The sequence below is a fragment of the Chiloscyllium plagiosum genome, chromosome 6 (assembly GCF_004010195.1).
Source record: "Chiloscyllium plagiosum isolate BGI_BamShark_2017 chromosome 6, ASM401019v2, whole genome shotgun sequence".
Taxonomy (NCBI): domain Eukaryota; kingdom Metazoa; phylum Chordata; class Chondrichthyes; order Orectolobiformes; family Hemiscylliidae; genus Chiloscyllium; species Chiloscyllium plagiosum.
The window spans coordinates 96681591-96701916 of NC_057715.1; the positions used below are offsets into that span (position 1 = coordinate 96681591).

Sequence of the window (20326 nt, forward strand, 5' to 3'; positions counted from 1 at the left end):
GGTTTCCTCCGGGTGCTCCGGTTTCCTCCCACAGTCCAAAAATGTGCAGGTTATATGAATTGGCCGAGCTAAATTGCCCATCGTGTTAGGTGAAGGGGTAAATGTAGGAGAATGGGGTCTGGGTGGGTTGCGCTTCAGCAGGTCGGTGTGAATTTGTTGGGCAGAAGGGCCTGTTTTCACACTGTATCTAGTCTAATCTAGTCTAATGTAAATAAAAGGAATAGAAGTCAGCAAAGTAGGGGGAGATAAATAAAATTAGTGCAAGGAAAGTTAATAGCATTCTTACATAAGCATTCTTTTCAAAAACAAGGGATTAACTAAGGGGCTCAAGAGAAGTCGTGGCACAGAAGTCACATCTGCTCCTCCTGTGCTAAGTGGCAAATCATGGAAGCTTCAGTTGTCCTTGGTAATATGTCCAGCTGCAGCTACTGGCTAACCACAGTGTGGGGCTGGAGCTGTGGGTGAATTCACTGTGAAGCATCCCCAATGCTGAGCATGTTGTGGATAGCACATTCAGTGAGATGGTCACACTACAGCTGAAGGCTAAACAAGCAGAAAGACATGAGTGACCATCAGGTACAGTAGAGGAAGGCAGGTAGTGCAGGATTCCCTTGTGGCCTTCCCCCCCCCCCCTTTTAACAGATATATCGTTTTGGAGATAGTTGGCAAAGATTACGGTGTAGAGAAAAGCAGTAGGAGCTGACTTCATGGCACCATGAGTGGATCTGCAGCACAAGAGAGGAGAAAGGACAACAGCAGGACTACAGTGGTAGGAGTTTCAACTGCAAGGGGAACAGACAGGCATTTCTCCAGCCACAAGAGAGACCACTATGTTGCCTCTCCAATGCCAGGATCGGTGATGTCACTAAATGTCTGCAGGGCATTCTGAAGGGGGAAGGACAAACATATAGGGATCATGATGCTTATCGGTACCAATGACATATGTAGAAAAAGGCATGATGTCTTGCAAGTAGAATTTGAGGGGCTAGGAATTAGGTTAAAAACAGAAACCAAAAGGTTTAATTTCTGGATTCATTCTGCTGCCACATGCTAGTGAGCATAGAAATAAGAGGTTAGTCAGATGAATGAGTGGCTGGAAAAATGGTGCAGGGCGAGGGATCACAGAATGTTAGCAATGGGGAGATGAATGGCCAAATTAGAGGAGACAGCAAATGAGTCAATGTGGCATAGAAAATGTAGGCCATTTGAGGCACAGGAAGCCTGGCAAAGTTGGATGGTATTTATTTTAATGCAAGGAATCAAACAAACAAAGCAGATGAGTTGAGGACACAAATTAGAACATGGGGACATAAGGTCAATGAGACGTAATTAAGAGCGGAGCAGTATTGTTATCTCAATATTCCAAGTTCTTCAGGCGAGATAGGGAAATTGGGAAAAGAGGGGATGTCGCAGCATTGATTCGAAAATCTATTACAGCAGTAAGGAGGGATTAAAACTTAGAAGAATCTGCAAACGAAGCCATGTGGATAGAACATAAAAAATCAAAGAGGAACAATCACATTGCTGGAAGTCTATTACAGGTCACCCAACAGTCTGAGAGAAATAGAACAGCAGATATGGAGGCAAATTTCAGGGAAGATTAAAAGTAATAGGGAAGTGGCAGTACAGAATTTTAACTTGCCCAACATTAACTGGAGTCATCATTGCATTAAAGGTTCACTAGGAAACAGAATTCTTAAAAAGCATCCAGGAAAGCCTACTAAGTCAGTACACTGAAGGCCATACAAGAGAGGAAGCTGTCCTTGAATTACTTTTATGGTAATGAAGCTGGACAAATGGTTGAAGTATCAATGGGGGAACATTTTGCAGAGAGTGATCATAACTCCATTAGATTCAAGACTGTTATGGAAAAGATGATGGATGGGTCTGAAATCAAAGTTGCAAGCTGAGGAAAGCTGATTTTAATAAGATTAGGTATGAGTTGGCCAGAGTTGACTGGGAACAGATATCTTTTGGGAAATCCATGTCAGAACAGTTGGATGCATTCAAGAAGGAAATATGGAATGTAGAGGGCCAACATTTTCCAATAAAGATAATGGGTGCGACCAAAAAGTTTAGCAACCCCTGGATATTGAGAGATATCCAATCTTGGATAAAGAGAAAAAAGGGAGGCTTATGATACCAAGGGCTCAAAACAGAAGCCTAGGAGAGTGCAGAATGTGCAAGAGGAACCTTTAAGAGGGATGAGGAGAGCAAAAAGTAGCATGAGAAAATAATGCAAGGTAAAATAAAGGAAAATCTAAAGTTATTTTAGAAGTACATTAAAGGTAAAATGATAACTAGGAAAAGATGAGGACCCATTAAGGACCACAGTTCCAATTTGCGTACAAATTAAGAAATCAGCATAGAAAGAGAGGAGGTCCTGAGTAGTCTGGGGCCGGAAGAAATACATCCCAGATTTTTCAGTGAGGCACGGGAAGAAATAAGGGACTCTAGCAATAATAATCATTCCGCTGGCCAAAGGAGATCGGCTGGATGACAGTCAATGTGTTACTATTATTCAAAAAGGTAGCATGGGATAAACGAAGAAACTACAAGCCAATCAGGCTAACATCAATGGTGGAGAAATTATTGGAAGTAATTCTGAGGGACAGAATAAATCTGCACTTAGGGAGGTAAGAATTAATCAAGAACAGCCAACATGGCTTTGCTAAAGGGTCATGCCTTAGCAACTTCACTGAATTTTTCGAAGTAGTGACCAGGTATGTTGATGAGGGCAATGCCTTTAGCATAGCCTACTTGGACATCGGCAAAGCCTTTGATAAGGTTGTAGGAGCAAATTACTGCAAATGTTGGAATCTGTACTGAAAACAACAAAAGCTGGAGATCACAGTGAGTCAGACAGCATCTATGGAGAGAAAGAGCGCAAACTGATGTTTCAAGTCTAGATGACTTCATCAGAGCTCTGAAGAAGTTATCTAGACTCAAAACATTAGCCTGCTCTCTCCCTCTCTCCATGGTTGCTGTCTGACCCATTGTGATTTCCAGCATTTGTTGTTTTCAGTCACTTTTGATAAGACTCCTCATGGGAGACTGACATGGAAAGAAAGATCCCATAGAATTAAAGGATATTTGGCTAATTGGATCCAGAATTGTCTGAGTGGCAGAAAATTGAGGGTGATAGTCAAGGCGTTGGAGAGACTTGGAGCCTGCCGCCAGTGGAGTTCCACGGGGATCAATGTTGGGCCCTTTGCTGTTTGTGGTATAAATGATTTAGACTTGAATGTCGGACGTTTGATCAGTAGATTCATAAATGAAATGAAAATTGGTGCGGTCGTAAATAGTGAGGAGAATAGCCTTAGATTACAGGAGGATATAGATAGGCTGGTCAGATGGACTGATCAGTGGCAAATAGAATTCAATCCAGACAAGTGTGAGGCGATGCACATGAGCAGGACAAACAAATATATAGGGAATACAGGATGAACATTAGGATCCTAGGAAGTACCAAGGATCAGACAGGCCTTGTTGTGCATGTCCACCAGTCTCTTAAGATGATCGACAGGGATAAAAGTGGTTATGAATGAATGAGATACTTGCCTTTATTAGCCAAGACAATGTGTTTAAGAGCAGGGAAGTTATGCTGGAACTGTATAAAAGGTTATTATGGTCAAATTAGAGTTGTGTGCACAATTCTGGATTCCACATTATAGAGGGTATGTGATAGCACTGCAGAAGGTACAAAGGAGATTTACCTGAATGTTCCGTGGGCCAGGGAGTTTTAGTTATGATAGTCTAGGGTTATTTACTTGGAGCAGATAAGACTGAAGGAAAGACATAATTGAAACATACAAACTTATGAGGGGCACAGATAGGATCGACCGGAGGAACATTTTCCCTTAGGGGAGGGACCAATGACCAGAGGCATACATTTAAAGTAAAAGGCTGGAGGTTTAGAGCAAATGTAAGGAAACACCTTTTTACAGTGTGGTGGGAATCTGGAACTCAGTAACAGTGGTAGAGATAGCAACCCTCAAAATTGTAACAGTATTTAGATGTACACTTACTATGCCATATCATATAAGGCAATGGACCAAATACTAGAAAATGCGGTGGTTGTTTTTGACTGGCATATACTCAATGAGCTGAAGGGTCTTTTTTCTGTGCTGCAGTCTTCTATGACTTAAGATATGAATTTACTAAATACTGAAAATCAATTTTCACAACTTGAGTATGTTACATTTATATGAGAAAGTGAGGACTGCAGATGCTGGAGATCAGAGCTGAAAATGTGTTGCTGGAAAAGCGCAGCAGGTCAGGCAACATCCAAAGAGCAGGAGAATCGACGTTTCAGGCATGAGCCCTTCTTCAGGAATGAGGAAAGTGTGCCAAGCAGGCTAAGATAAAAGGTAGGGAGGAGGGACTTGGGGGAGGGGCGTTGGAAATGCGATAGGTGGAAGGAAGTTAAGGTGAGGGTGGGGAGGTCAGGAAGAAGATTGCAGGTTAGGAAGGTGAGTGGGAGGGGAGTTGAAGTGTTGAGCCACGGGGTGGTTGGGTAGGTTGGTCCAGGTGTCCCAGAGGTGTTCTTTGAAACCCAACCACCCCATGGCTCAACACTTCAACTCCCCCTCCCACCCCACTACGGACATGCAGGTCCTTGGAATCCTCCATCGCCAGACCATAGCAACACGATGGCTGGAGGAAGAGTGCCTCATCTTCCGCCTAGGAACCCTCCAACCACAAGGGATGAACTCAGATTTCTCCAGTTCCTCATTTCCCCTCCCCCCCACCTTGTCTCAGTCCCAACCCTCGAACTCTGCACCACCTTCCTAACCTGCAATCTTCTTCCTGACCTCTCCGTCCCCACCCCCACCCTGGCCTATCACCTTCACCTTAACCTCCTTCCACCTATCGCATTTTCAACGCCCCTCCCCCCTACCTTTTATCTTAGCCTGCTTGGCACACTTTCCTCATTCCTGAAGAAGGGCTCATGCCCGAAAAGTCGATTCTCCTGCTCCTTGGATGCTGCCTGACCTGCTGCGCTTTTCCAGCAACACATTTCCAGCTATGTTACATTTATATACACATCAGTCAAATACTCACTAACATTGTGGCTTTACTTACATGAGTTGGTTTGGAAATTTACCAATGTGGAGGTACATAGCTATATGCAGGTGTTCCTTGAGTCCTGTATGTTGGCACAGAAACAGGATGTGGTCCTAGTTGGGTGTGTTGTGGCGTGGTCAGCAGAGTCCCTTGAGAGGCAGGGGAGATAAAATCTTCAGGTTAATACAGACATTTATTTGAACAACTTTGTTTCTGAACAGAAGAAAAAAATCGTGAACCTTTTAAAACAGATGCTGCATTACTTTAATATACAACTTTATCCTTCCCATATTCACTTTAGATATACCACAGAAGATAATAAGAATATTCAGCAATTCTTGTTTCAAACTGTACAGCACATGAATAGTTCTTTTCGCAGAACATACAAGATCAAATGATTTCCCTCAAGCATGTACTCTAATGGTTTTCAAATTTCACTGTCATTAAGGTGCTTCTTAAGATAGATAAGTGATTTAGAATAAGAGGCTTTTTAGATGTATTCACCTTGCCATTTTCTTGACCTGTTAATCCTTCCCAAGTTGGTGCTATGCCTGCTTTCTCCTGTCACAACTGACTAAACTAGTTGTAGGGAACTTGAACGCCATCCTCCAAGTACTTTGCTTAAGCTAAAGTTCTTACTAACATGTTAAGACACCTTGCCTTTCGTCAGATTCTCTTTGTTGCACTTGTTAGAGTCGGAATAGACCAGCCTAAATTTGTGCTCACTTTATAACAACCATTCATTTAAAGCAATGAACTGCACAAGAAGAAATATGGGATACTTGAAGAATCTGATGAAACACCAAATAAATGCAAGTACTTATATTTTTCTTTCACTTACTGATCAGCAAATGATCCTACTATGATTGGGGGTTAAGCACACAATTGGAGAATATTAAATGATTGCAATTAAAAACAAAGGATGGTAACTTCACTAAATGGTTGACCATTAATGTGCAAGCTTAGATGAGCATGTTAGCACAATAAATCATCAGTGTAACAGCAACTATAAAAGGGAATCCAAAAGTCTTCCACAAGTGTATAAACAGTAAAAGGATGCTAAGAATAACGAAGTCGATTAGAGCGCAAAAAGGGAATTACGCATAAAGGCAGGGAATATTACTGTGGTATGAATACTTTACCCTTGGAAAATAATGTTCAGGTCACGGTGAAAGAGATAGTTCAGACACTAGAAGGGTTTGAAATTGATATGGCGGAGGTGATGAATAGATTGTTGGTACTTAAAATAAGGTACCAGGATTGGACGAGATGCTTCCTAAGGAGAGTGAGTGGAAAGCGCAAGTACAGTGTCTGTTCTTCCTCACACGACTCAGGAAATTTGGCATGTTCATAAGGACTCTCATCAACTTCTACAGATGTACTAATGACCGCATACTGCTCGGGTGCATAATAACCTATATGGCACCTGCTGTGCCCAGCACCGTAAAAAAACTACAAAAGGTGGTATGCACTGCCCAGACGATCACGGAAGCCAACCTTCCATCCATGGACTCCATTTACACGGTTCACTGCTGCAGGAAAGCTGCCAATATTAAAGACCTATCAAACCCCAGTAATGATTTCCTACAACCTCTTCTGTAAGGCAGAAGAGACAGAAGTCTGAACACATGCACCATCAGGTTGAGAAACAGCTTATTCCCAGGTTGTATTAGATTGATGAATGGACATTCTAGCTTCAAATAATGCTGCTCTTTGTGATGCTGACCTCATCTGGCACACATCCTGTTCAATGTAACCTGTGTGCCTCTAAGTCTTTTCGATCTGTATATCATTGCTCACAATGATCTGCTTGCACTGCTTGTAAACAAAGCTTTACACTGTACCTCGGAACACATGACAATAAATAAAAAATCAATAATTTTCCAATCTTTCTTTGACTCAAAGGTGCTGCCAGACGTAAGTTAACTGGCAAAAGAAGCAATGGTGACATGAGGAAGTATCCTTTCGTATCTGAATCACTCAATGCTGTTAAGTATCTCAAAGTGTGAACAGTGTCAGTTGAAGTTTTTCGAAAGGAATTGCATCACTATGTGAAAAGGGAAATAAAAATTCCAGTGCTGAAGAGGAAAATGAGAAAGACACTAGATTATGTGTTCTTTCAGGGGGCAGATGATCTTTGAATTGTTTAGAAACAAGCCTAGATTTCAGAAGTGTCTCCATTACAGAAATCCATGCAGTGGGAAACTGCAGTATAACTAGTTGAGGCAATTTAGATATTAACTGAAATTCTGCAGATTTATATGTAATTGCTTTCAGCAGTTAGATTAAATATATTGAAAAGTGTACACCATGAAATAAAATACTAGAAAAATTTCGAAGTTCTGACAACATCTGTGGAGACACAAACAGTAAACATATCAGATTGTCAATCCTTTGACAGATGAACTGTGAAGGTCATGTTTGGATCATATAGACTATCCTGTGCCCCTCTTTTTTTTTAAAAAATGCAGAAACCTCAAAATGGTTCAATTTTCATGTAGCCACTTTGCCATATTATAAATCCTCGTGGTACTTTCATCTCCAGAGAAGGGATTGACTGATATTTGCACATCAAGTGACATAAAGAGAAATTGTTATAGCAATGCATACACTTACAAATGAAACTATTAAGCATGATATACCTGCTGTCATTGCCATGGTAGTCCCAGCAACCATTCCCATAGCCATCCCATTGGTCCGTGGAGCAGGGACAGAAGTTGGGTAGATAGCAGGTTGAATGCTATTGGGTTGCACCACTGTGGTATGATGGATTACATGAGGCTGTGCTGCATACACAGGCTGTGTGTAATACGCCCCCTGCTTAAAAGAATATCAAGAGATCAGCTGAAGTCTTATGGCAACATTTGACTAGAAGTGCATGCCATACCTCCAAAAAAAAACACTTGTTGGCTCAAAACACAAGCATCAAGTCAACAATGCTTTACCAAAAATACTACAGAACTCAAATGGCCTAACACCACCAAATCAGTGCAATTCAATAAATAAAATAATGGCCAGTTTTGCCAGTGAAGGCTGCAATCGAAGATTGTCAAAAAGATTTTGTTGAATAAATGCACATAGAAACAAAAACTTAAGTGACTTTTTCAGTTATACAGCTGTACGTTGGTTAATTCTGAATCCTTGTTTCTCTTGTCAAACACTACTTAAGATACTGTAAATCTGAACAACACAAACTAGGCCAAGTTCTCACTTGCCTTTTACAGGTGCTTTGCTTTTTGTAGTTTCCACCATGTCTTACTTTTAGATCTCAGTCAAGGTCTGTTATCAAATTTTTAAAAGTTTATTATTGTCAAAAATACAGCTAGAAAGATCTATTTATGCAAACGAGTTAGCACAAGATCCAACTGGCACAAGAATTGGTGCCCCGTCCACTTCTTTTAATCATTTATAGAAGAGGTATAGTTAGTAAGTTTTCAGATGACACCAAAATTGGAGGTACAATGGACAGTAAAGGTTACCTCCGATTACAATGGGATCTTGATCAGATGGGCCAAAGGGCTGAGAAGTGGCAAATGGTGTTTAATTTAGATAAATGAGAGGTGCTGCATTTTGGGAAAGCAAATCTTAGTAGGACTTATACACTAAATGGTAAGGTCCTAGGGAGCGTTCCTGAACAAAGAGACCTTGGAGTGCAGGTTCATAGCTCCTTGAAAGTGGAGTTGCAGGTATATAGAATAGTGAAGAAGGCGTTTAGTATGCTTTCCTTTATTGGTCAGAGCATTGAGTAGAGGAGTTGGGAGGTCATGTTGCAGCTGTACAAGACAGTGGTTATGCCACTGTTGGATCTTGCGTGTAATTCTGGTTTCCTTTCTATCGGAAAGATGTTGTGAAACTTGAAAGAGTTCAGAAAAGATTTTCAAGGATGTTGCCAGGGTTGGAGAATTTGAGCTATACGGAGAAGCCGAACAGGCTGGGGCTGTTTTACCTGGAGCATTGGAGGCTGAGGGGTGCCCTTATAGAGGTTTACAAAATTATGAGGGGCATGGAGAGAATAAACAGACAAAGTCCTTTCCCTGGGGTGGGAGAGTCCAGAACTAGAGGGCATAGGTTTAGGGTGAAAGGGGAAAGATATAAAAGAGACCCAAGAGGCAACTTTTTCATTCAGAAGGTGGTACGTTTATGGAATGAGCTGCCAGAGGAAGTGATTGAGGCTGGTACAATTGTAACATTTAAAAGGCATCTGGATGGGTATATGAATAGGAAAGATTTGGAGGGATATGGGCTGGGTGCTGGCAGGTGTAACTAGATTGGGTTGGGATACCCGGTTGGCATAGACAAGTTGGTCCGAAAGGGTCTATTTCCATGCTGTACATCTCTATGACTTCATTTTCCTTTGTTTAAAAATCACAACATCAGGTTATAGTCCAACAGGTTTAATTGGAAGCACACTAGCTTTCGGAGTGTCGCTCCTTCATCAGGTGGTAGTGGAGGGCTCAATCCTAACACAGAATTTATAGCAAAAATTTAGTGTGATGTAACTGAAATTATAGATAGAAAAACTGATTGTCTGTTAAGCCTCTCATCTGTTAGAATACCGTGATAGTTTCACTTCTTTCAATTGTAAATCACAAAACCTTTTTTTAAAAAAGGTTGCATTCTTGGGTTAGCTGTTAACAATGGTGATAGCTAGACAATATGTTGAAGGTGTTGCCCCCCTGGGTTCTCTGCCTATGCCATGATGTTTAGATTGATTCTAATCTAAAAAGTGAGATAATGGAGTTTTACATGAATTCATGCAGTTTTTGAGCAAAGTACAATGTAACCCTGCAAGTACAAATTCACCCCACAAAATATATATGTGCATGTACACATATATTTTGCAATGGATTAAGGCTTAACAGACAATCAATTTTTCAATGTATAATTTCAGTTACATCACACTGTAAATTTTTGCTATAAATTCTGTGTGTTAGGATTGAGCCCTCCACTATCACAAGTCTGTGAGGGGGTGCATGTGAGACGGTGGGAGTGCGTGTGTGGGTGTCTATGTGCGCGTCTGTGTATATGTGTGTCCGCGTGTATAGGAGTGCCTGTGTATGTGTACGTGCGTATAGGTGTGTGTGTGTGTGTGTGGTGCAATGGTGGTCACCTGTAATGTGACATGAACCAAAGGTCCCGGTTGAGGAAGATGCTCTGCACTCACTACACACACTTTCTCACACACACACACACACACACACACACACACACAGACAAAGACCCACATGCGCACACACATTTTGTGGGGGAATTTGTACTTGCAGGGTTACATTGTACTTTGCTCAAAAACTGCATGAATTCATGTAAAACTCTTATCTCACTTTTTAGATTAGAATCAATCTAAGCATCATGACATATACAGAGAACACAGGGGGCCAACACCTTCAACATATTGTCGAGCTATCACCATTGTTAACAGCTAACCCAAGAATGCAACTTTTTAAAAAATAGATTTTGTGATTTACACATGAAAGTGAAACTATCACAGTATTCTAACAGATGAGAGGCTTAACAGACAGTTTTTCAATGTATAATTTCAGTTACATCACACTGTAAATTTTTGCTATAAATTCTGTGTGTTAGGATTGAGTCCTCCACTACCACCTGATGAAGAAGCAACGCTCTGAAAGCTAGTGTGCTTACAATTAAACCTGTTGGAATAACATGGTGTTATGTGATTTTTAACTTTGTACACCCCAGTCCAACACTGGCATCTCCAATTCATTTTCCTTTGGTATTGCCCAAATCATCACAGCTATCCATTTGGCAAGATACCTTTAACTGCTGGCACAAAGAGAATCACTTTCCAATGGTACTAATCAAAGAGTCACTGATTACAACTTTTTCTTGAAAATGGTGACTACAGAACACAACAAAAAACAAAAAAAACCATTGAGCCCAACACATCTGTGATCTCATCCCACAGTTCAACTTGCTGCCCATACTTTTTAATATTTTGTCCATGGAATGTCAGCATCAGTGGTTCAGCCAGTATTTATTACTCATCCTTACTTGTAGAAATAACGGTAGCAAAGAACTGCCTTTTTAAGTTGTAGGGACACACACACTATTGTTAAGAGGAGAATTCTGGGTCTTGGCACTAAAAGTAAAGAAGCGGCAATATAGCTCCAGGCCAGGATGCTGTGACACTTGAAGGAAGCTTGCAAGTGATGGTGTTCTCATACATCTACTGCCCTTGCCCTACTAGACAGTAGAGGTCAGAGCCATGGAGGGTGCAGTCTAAGAATCTGAGTTGCTGCAGTGAATCATGCAGATAGACACACCACTGCCACTATTCATTAGTGGATTTAGACCATAGACATAGGAGCAGAAAGGGTGCCAGACAGTGCACTGGGTGCCAATCAAGTGGGATGTGCTGGATGATTTTAAGCTTGAGTGTTATTAGAGTTGCAGCCATACAGGCAAGTAGACAGTATTGCATCATACTTTTCACTTGTGTCTTGAAGACATTTGGGCAAGGATTATGGAATCAGAAAGAGAAATCAATCGCTACAGAATTCCTAAGCTATGAGCAGCTCTCTCAGACAATGGAATTCACATAGATCACCCAATTCAGTTTCTGGTTAACGGTAACCCCAAGAATTTGATGGGTGAGGTATTCAGTAATGGTTGATGGCATTGAATGTCAAGGAGTGATGATTAGATTCTCTTTTGTCAGAGATAGTCATTGTTTGGCAATCGTGTAACAAATGCCAATGGCCTCATATCAACTCAAGTCTGCATTTTCTCTAGCTCTTGCTGCAGCTGGACATGGACTGCTTGAATATCCAAGGAATAATGAATGATGCCAAACCTGATGCAATCAGCAGCAAACAACCTCACTTTTGACCTCATGGTGGAAGGAAGGTGATTGATGGAGCAGCTGAAAACAGTTGAGCAGGGACCCTACACGGAGGTACTCCTGCAGTGATGCCCTGGGGCTGAGATGATTGACCTCCAACACAAACCATTTTCTTTCCTGTTAGGTATGAATTCAACAAGGGGAGACATTTCCCCATGATTTACCTTGACTCCACTATTATCACTGGAACTCCTTGATGCCATACTCGGTCAAATGCTGCTTTGATGTCAAAAGCAATTACATTCACCTCACTTTGGGACTTCACCTCTTTTGCCCATGTTTGGACCAAGGCGAGAATGAAGTCAAAAAGTGAATGGTATTGGAGGAATCCAAACTGAATGTCAGCGAGCCAAGTGATTGCTGAACAACCATTGCTTAATAGTTCCGTCAATGACCCCTTCCATCACTTTCCGGATGAGATTAAACGGACAGGGAAGTAATTAGCCATATTAGATTTTTCCTGCTTTCATTTTGCTGGGTTGACATCAATCTTGTTGCTGTACTGGATCAGTTTTATGAACAGCATGGCAAATTCTGCAGCACCAGTCTTTGGTAATATTGTCATAATATGCCAGGGCCCATAAACTTTAGCAGCAACCAGTGCCATCAGATTTTATTTTGGATATTATATGGACTGAATCAAATTGGCCAAAGACTGGCATCTGGGATGGTAGGGACCTCAGAGGATGCAGAGATGGCTCATTCATTTGGTACTTCTAGCTGTAGATTGTTGTAAATGGTTCAGCCTTGACTTTTGCATGGAGATGCTGGACTTCCCCCATCATTAAGGATGGTGATGTGTGGAACTTCTCCTTCAATGAGTTGTTTAATTGTCCACCTCCATTCTGAATGTGGCTCCCCAAGGTCTGAAAGTGATCAACTGAAACCACTAACAAAAATTAAGGTCATTTGGTTCCATCACCTCCACGAAAACAACTTATCTAGTTAACTATACAATTCTAATGCTGGTCTTACACATGTTTAATCCTCCACAATAAAAATGGCAACATATCCTATTCCACAGTGATATTAACGGTCTCCCAAATTCCTAATGCATTAGTTTTCATACTATAATAGAATCATAATGAACAGAACTAGGTCCACACCGACTTTCGGCAAAAAGAACTGACGTGCTCCCACTGGCTTTTTCAACACAACCTTGAAATATTCTTCTCTTCAGATTAGTTTTGAAAACTCCAATTGAATCAGTCACCACCACACTCGCAAGCAGTGCATTCTAGTTCCTAACCATTCACTGCTTTAAAAGAAATTCATGTGCATTATATCATTTTTCAACTACCTAAAATCTACGTTCTCTGGTTTGCATATCCTGCAGAAATGCAAACTGTTTCTCCCCATCTAATCTGTCCAGACCTCTCAGGACTTTGAATACTTTTAAAGCATCATTTTTTAATGTCTAATTCTCAAAAGGAGAACAGCCCTAGTATTTCCGATCAATGTTCCTCACCTCTGGAACCATTCTCACAAAACTTTCCTGCAGTGTCTCCAATGCTTTTGCATCTTTCCTGAAGTATGACACTCATAATTAGACAATACTGCAGATGAGGTCAAACTAGTTTCTTAAATCAGTTTAGCTTTCAAGCTCTTCTCCTTTCTGGCCCTATTTGTGAAGGTAAAGATCTAGTATGTACATTATTTCTATACCCATACCCTTTGGTCCCTGCTTATCCACGTCCTTTAGCATTGTAATCTTTCACTCTTCTACTCCCAACCAAAACACTTAACGTCCATTCCAGGCAAGCCCACATTTTCTCAGAAGTGCATTCCTATTTTCCTCAGAGTTCAATACTTCCAAGTGTTGTTTTGTGCACCAATTCTGAAATTGGGCCCTTCACACCCAAATTGACATCATTAGTACAGAACAACAAAAGCAAAAGCCTGAAATGCCCAATCCTGGGGAAATTGTATAATTGTATGCAAATGTCCAATTTCTTTCAGTTCAAAAAGCAACCATTTGCTGCTACTGTTTCCCATTACTCAGCCAACTTTGTAAATGTGCTGCCACTGTCCCTTTCATTTCACTAAGTGCTATGTAACAGGTTCGTCAACACGTCTTTTGGAAGTCCATGTACACTCCATCAACCCTCTTTGAAGAAATCAAATCGGAGATCATAGGCATCAATATTTCAGTTGATTTAGAGCTGCCATTATGTTAATACTACATAATAAAGAACAGTGCAATTAAACAGATCCAGTTATTCATTTCAACGTGTTACTTTAAACACTGTCGGAATGTTGGCAATACACAAAACCCACTTGCAACTAAAGTAAATAGAAGATGGACTAATCACAAAGTGACAAAGTTACATTTAATAATTCACATTCATGAGTGCGATATAGAGCGAATTTTGGGATACCAGGAAGATGTTCAAGAAACTGCAGGACAAAAGGAGACAAGATTGAATAATAGGCCAGATTTAGAGAAACAGAGCTCAACCAATGGTTGTTGTTGAAAGGTACAGATAGAGAATGATAAAAAATGCTAATGAAAGAGACTGAAGGAAAGCAAGAGCAGCAGACAGAATGAAAGGGAGAGTAGAGCTACCCCAAACATAACGTAATTACCAACAAACATGTCCACTATATAAATACACAACTTTTAGCACAGCACCTATTACCAACCACGAACTGAGGATATATGCACTGTTTCACCAATTTTATCATAAAATAGAGTGGCTCAGTGGTTAGCACTGGGCTCACAGTGCTAGAGACTAGAGTTCGATTTCAGCCTTGGGCAACTGTGGAGTTTGCACATTCTCTCCATGTCTGCGTGGGTTCTCTCCGTGCTCTGGTTGCCTCCCACAATCCAAAGATGTGTAGGTTAGGTGAACTGGCCATGCTAAATTGTCCATAGTGTTCAGGGATGTGTAGGTTAAGGACATTAGTCATGGGAAACATAGGATAGGGAAATAGATCTGGGTGGGATGCTCTTCGGAGGACTTGTTGGGCCAATGGCCTGTTTACACACTGTAGGGATTCTATGATGATGATTCTATGATATCATAACAGATCTACATCAAGCATGGCAAAATTGTCATTATTCTCTCATGGAAATATGAAGGTTCATCCAATCCTTTGGATTTCTGCACTTCCATTTGGTATAATATTTACCTGGGCATACAGATTCTGCTGTGGATAGGCACTTCTGATAGGATACATGGCGGTCTGGTAAGGGTTCGGAGATGGAGAATAAGGGGGAGGTGCACCATTACTCTGAGTAGGTGCTACCTTGTAAGGGGTTCCTCCAGTGTACCCTAGAAAAGATAAAAACATAATTAAAATTACTAGAAAGTTATCAATAAAAACCTTTTCTAAAACAGGTATTCTAAAATAACTACAATGGGGATGGTTTTAAAATTAAATTTAGTATATTTCCAAAGCACTCAGTTCATATCTTCTCAACTACCATTATTCAATTCAAATCATAGGATTCCTCGGTTTTGTTAAAAAAAATCATTAGAATTTCAAGTAAATAGTAGCAGAGTTTCAATTTGTAGCATGAATTCAGAAATCAAAATCTAAAAGGTCAACATATAAACAGCAACCACCCATTAAACTTAAAATAATAAACTTAACAGTAATAGATACATTTCATAATTAACTAATGGAAAGCATGCAGCAACATTTCTACTCATTCCAAAGAATGCTGTCGCACACAACTTTAGCATATTTTAGATAACTGCTGACACATTATTTGATTCGGAACGTTAATGGTCCAGAGGTTACTAGTGCAATATCTCTCAGTGAACTAGGTTTCAGATTTGTTTTCTCCATCACCAATAACTGCACCTTCTTCTCCACCCTAGTCTTCAACTTGGAGGTTTTGGTGTTGCAAGTTACTGAAAGTGTTAGGGAGATGGTGGCGCTCTGATAATGTTACTGGACTAGCAATCTTGTTAACATTATAAGGACATTGATTCAAATCCTACCATGGCAACTGATGGAATCTAAATTCTATTAATAATAAAAATCTGGTATTGAAAAAAAAACAGCATTGACCACAGAACTATCAACTGTTGTAAAAACTTAGGTGGTTCACAGAAAGACCTTAAGGATAGAAATCTATTAGCTAGTCTGGTCTACTTATGATCCCAGACCAATAGCATTGTGGCTGAAAATGGCACCCGAAAAATGGAGGTATTTTAGAACTGTTAAGAAAAAGGTTACCTCAGTGTAAAGAGTTTAGTTTAAAAGTTCAGAACAGATTTGTTTTGTTCAAACCTTGAAGGGATTATGTGAAGCTAAGAAAATCCATATTCAGTTGTACAACAAATCAAGGAAAAGGCAATCATTCTCATGATTAGGGATTTAAACCACAGTTAAGTAAAACTATATAGGATAGAGAAGGGAATTCTCTCTGGTGTTTAAGTACTATTATGGAATACAGTTGGGATTAATAGGACAGTATTTTGCCATGAGTTTCAACATCTTTAAATCTGTATTTTATGTAAATAGTTTGGCTTATTCTATTTACCTTCATTTCTTTTGCATAATAAACTTATGATGTTAAATCCCACTCTGCAGTACTGAGTCTGTTTTAGCGAAAGACCACCTTGTTAAAACCAAATCAAAAATAAAATATGATCCATCATGTCAGATTTCTATCTGGGATACGATTTGACCATTAGTAACTTCAGTTGGAATCATAACACTTGACTAGAGAAAACCTTAGACTAAAGGGGAAAAAAATTGAAGAGATAGAGTTCAGAGAATGATTCTGATCCTAATGAAGGATTTGATTTAACTTGAAACCTGTATTTTGTGCCTAAATTTAGAGGGGGTAGAGTTGGAGACATTTCACTTCATTTGAAAATATAGCTGTGAAGCTGAAGTGGTCAAAAGATGTTTGGTAAGTGTGTAATGATAGGTTCAACTATGGACAGGCGTACCACTTTGTCAGAAGAACAATCTACAGACCATGAATCAGTCAAAATAGCAAAACTCAATGCATAACAGCTCATCTCTGAAGCTTATTAATTAAAGTTTAAGACTGTAAGAAAGAAACCTATCAGAAATTTGCAGAATTTCCAAGAAAGAAAATGCTGTGGGAACAATAATTTTGATCACTGAAGTTGGAAAAAAAAATTGAGAATGTGAGATAAATCATGATTATAGAAGAATTCCAAAATAATATTCTAATAAACCTAAAGACGCACTTAAACGAGAGTAAAAGTATGAAACATCAGAAGCGACAGTTTTGGTGGCTACCAATGATATCTCATGGGGAAAATGGTCATATGGGAACCACAAAGGAATTTGGAATAGGATGAAACCAGAGGATTTAGAGGTTATTTGCTTTATTGAATAAGCAGAAGGATACTAAACTGATAAAAGGCTAGGAAGTGATGTAAAGTAAACATGTTACAATCATAATAAAACTGGACGATTAAAGCTAATTCCTGTTAACTAACTGGAGACCAAACTGCTGTATTAGGAACACCCAAGGAATCCCCCGAAAAGACACAGGTAGTATAACTGTAACAGTGCTACAGGTAGAGAGCATTCCCATAGAAACCACTACGAAGGGAAAAATGCTCACGACAGTTAAGATGATATTTCCTTACTTATTGAGAGAATCAGACCAGTAAATATTTTATTTCAAAAGGAGAGATATTTTCTTATTCTTCTAATCAAGGGACAAACAAATAAATACATTTAGAGACACTGGAGGAGGTCAGTTGCTGATGATGACAATGTGGGTGGGTGCTAATGAATGAATGAAAAAAATTGGAGATATCCAAACATGTTATAAATCTCATCTTACAGAGGTGGATTAAAGAATGACAAGACCATAAGATGCAAGAGTAGAAGTAGGCCATTCAGCCCAGAGACTGCTCTGCCAAAAGCAACCAGAGCTGGTCTGGAATAGTAAGTAGAGAGGTTATAGCTGGAATAGTGCAATAAACCCCTACAGATGAAATTGATTTTATTTTAAGGAATGATACAGCTGGTTCAAAAACATTGGTCTTGCAGAGTGTGTCAGAAGTAGTAAAAGAGAATGAGATTCTACAGGAGGGAATTCCTGGATTGTTTTCTGACTGTTGTGACCAGATCTCAAACCAATAAAATTAGGCAAGAGGAATTCAATGGAACAGGGAGATGACCTGAAAATTTAGTTATCTAACACTATTTTGAAAAACCTAAGCAAAAAGGAAGAAGGTAAAGAGAATGACGCTGACATATTTAGCCCATTTTCATTAACAGAAAAACAACAAATGGTTCCTGATTTGAGACAGCTGCAGCAAAGATCCTCCTCAAATTAAATCAGCACCATTATCCAGGTGCCGTTAATTAAAAGACAAACTAAATGAACAAAGACCACCTCAAAGCATTCAATGAGGAATGAGCAATGAGGAATGGGCAGTTAGCAGATCCATGTGAATATTCTAACAATTCTAATGAGTTGCTCAGGTAAATCCTATATTAAGAAATAGGTCATATTAAGAAAACTGCAAAAGCATTTTTATTGGCCACAATTACATAAAGATGTGGTAAAATTTTGCCAGACATGCCATTCCTTTCAGGTAGTAGGGAAACTCCATAAATTAAACATGCATTTCTAACCCCAATAACTGCTTTCAAAGGAACATTTAGCAGCATCTTAAGAGATTTTATAATATTCCTATCTAATACCGGGAATGGCAACGAATATCTATTAACTATTATGGATGTTTCAATGAGATTCCCAGAAGCAGCGCCTTTGGGAAAAATTACAGCTAAGGAATGGTAGTTGGAACTTTACTCAATTTTCCAAGAAAAAAATGAATTATCCAAAGAAGTGCAAGCAAATCATAGTTCAAATATCAATCACAACTTTTGAATAGAATAATGAATAGTATATAAACAGAACAGTTCAACTTATCCTCAATCTCAAGCACCACTGAAAAAATGGCAAACATTAAGCAGCTTATTATCAGGAATGCCCTGGTGATTAGAATAAATTGCTTGCTATGCGGGATGCACCTAATATGTTCACAGGATTCAGCCCTTTTGAACTGATATATTGACACTAGTGTTTCAACATATCCACATGTTGAACTTTTAAATTTGTTTCTTTATTTTTCTACTTTGTACCTAGCTACATTTGTACCCAAGTTGGCACCAGAAATGGTGACATTTTACACTTTTCATTGTCCACATGTACTTTGGTACACAGGATAAAATCTAACTCTAATTCTATTGCTGAATTAAGTCGCAAAAAATCTCAGACTTGCACGGGCTTTATTTAGTTTAAGTTTTCCTTCTGGCCCCTTTCCTTATCCAGAAGTCCATACTCCCTACTGACAAAGAACTTCCTCTTATGTTTTCTAGTTAACCTGTTCAGGGAAGTTATTACACACCTCTGAAGCAGCTGGAACGGTTTACCTTGATAAGGCTAAACCTTGGAATTTTATTGTTAGAGATTATTAGTTTTTCTGTATCTGGGGACCCCTTAAAAGCAAGGTTCACTGGATCTTATCAAAGTAAACAAAACCTCAATATAGTGAGTATCCTGACTGAAGCTGGGGGAAAAATAACGTCAGTGTGTCATGTTAATATGCAATAGCCTGACAAGAATGATACCTGAAACCAAAGTATATTTTACAGTGGTGAAAGAAGTGGAGAGTGAAATAAAAATCAGAATTGTAGAATGAATTGGAAATTTAAAATTTAAATATCAACCCTTCAGTAATTAAGTTGGATAATGTAGAAGAGAAGTTAGACCGAATATTACACAATCTCCCAGAAAAATGAAAATATGTCACAATTCATTACAAAAATGTGAAAAAGGTAATGGCAAATTCCACTGACTAATAGACGCAAAGTAATATCATGGAATGTACTTTCTCAAGGTAATGTCATGGTATTTGTAATAAAAAACATACCAGCAACTTATCAATATTTAGCAATCCAGATCATCAAAGGATTATGCAACTAGTTATCTACATAATGACTTAACTGCATTCAGCAAAATCTGGGAAGTACATTTACAACACGAACAAATTATTTGATTGATTGCAAAGTGTCAATTTGGTCATTAACTTGGCTGTGAATTTGCTAAAGCAAAAGCAAATTATTTGGGCTACACTGTGGGGCAAGGTAAAATAGCATATCAAGTAGCAAAAATAAGGACTCTTGGCATTTCCTGCACCTGACACAAAATGAAGAGTTAAGAAATATGCTCATTCCAAATTTCAGCGTACAGTGGGTCCTTTGATAAGTTTGTTAAAGAAAGGCAAGAAATATGAATGAACCGAAAAATGTCAATGCTTTTGACAAATTGAAAGTTGCGCAAACTACCAGACCAGTTATATCAGCACAATATTATGATAAGAATTTCAAGTGACTGTTGGTTTGATGCAGTGTATCTACAACATTTTGAATTCTACACACCTA

The 20326-nt window shown here is 39.3% G+C and overlaps 1 protein-coding gene across 7 annotated transcripts in view; it reads right to left on the reverse strand.

The window, feature by feature from the left end:
- fam168a (family with sequence similarity 168 member A) overlaps positions 1–20326 on the reverse strand; it is a 76849-nt gene that overhangs the window by 14925 nt on the left and 41598 nt on the right. For 4 of the 7 annotated variants that reach the window (XM_043692189.1, XM_043692186.1, XM_043692188.1 and 1 more), the window contains 3 exons: positions 15062–15204; positions 7710–7887; positions 5086–5216 (listed from right to left, as the gene is read on the reverse strand). In XM_043692189.1, coding sequence (XP_043548124.1) covers positions 5104–5216; positions 7710–7887; positions 15062–15204 — 434 coding nt within the window. In that variant the 3' untranslated portion in view covers positions 5086–5103. The remainder of the gene's footprint in view (positions 1–5085; positions 5217–7709; positions 7888–15061; positions 15205–20326) is intronic. The other 3 variants (XM_043692190.1, XM_043692187.1, XM_043692185.1) reach the window with 1 other exon arrangement.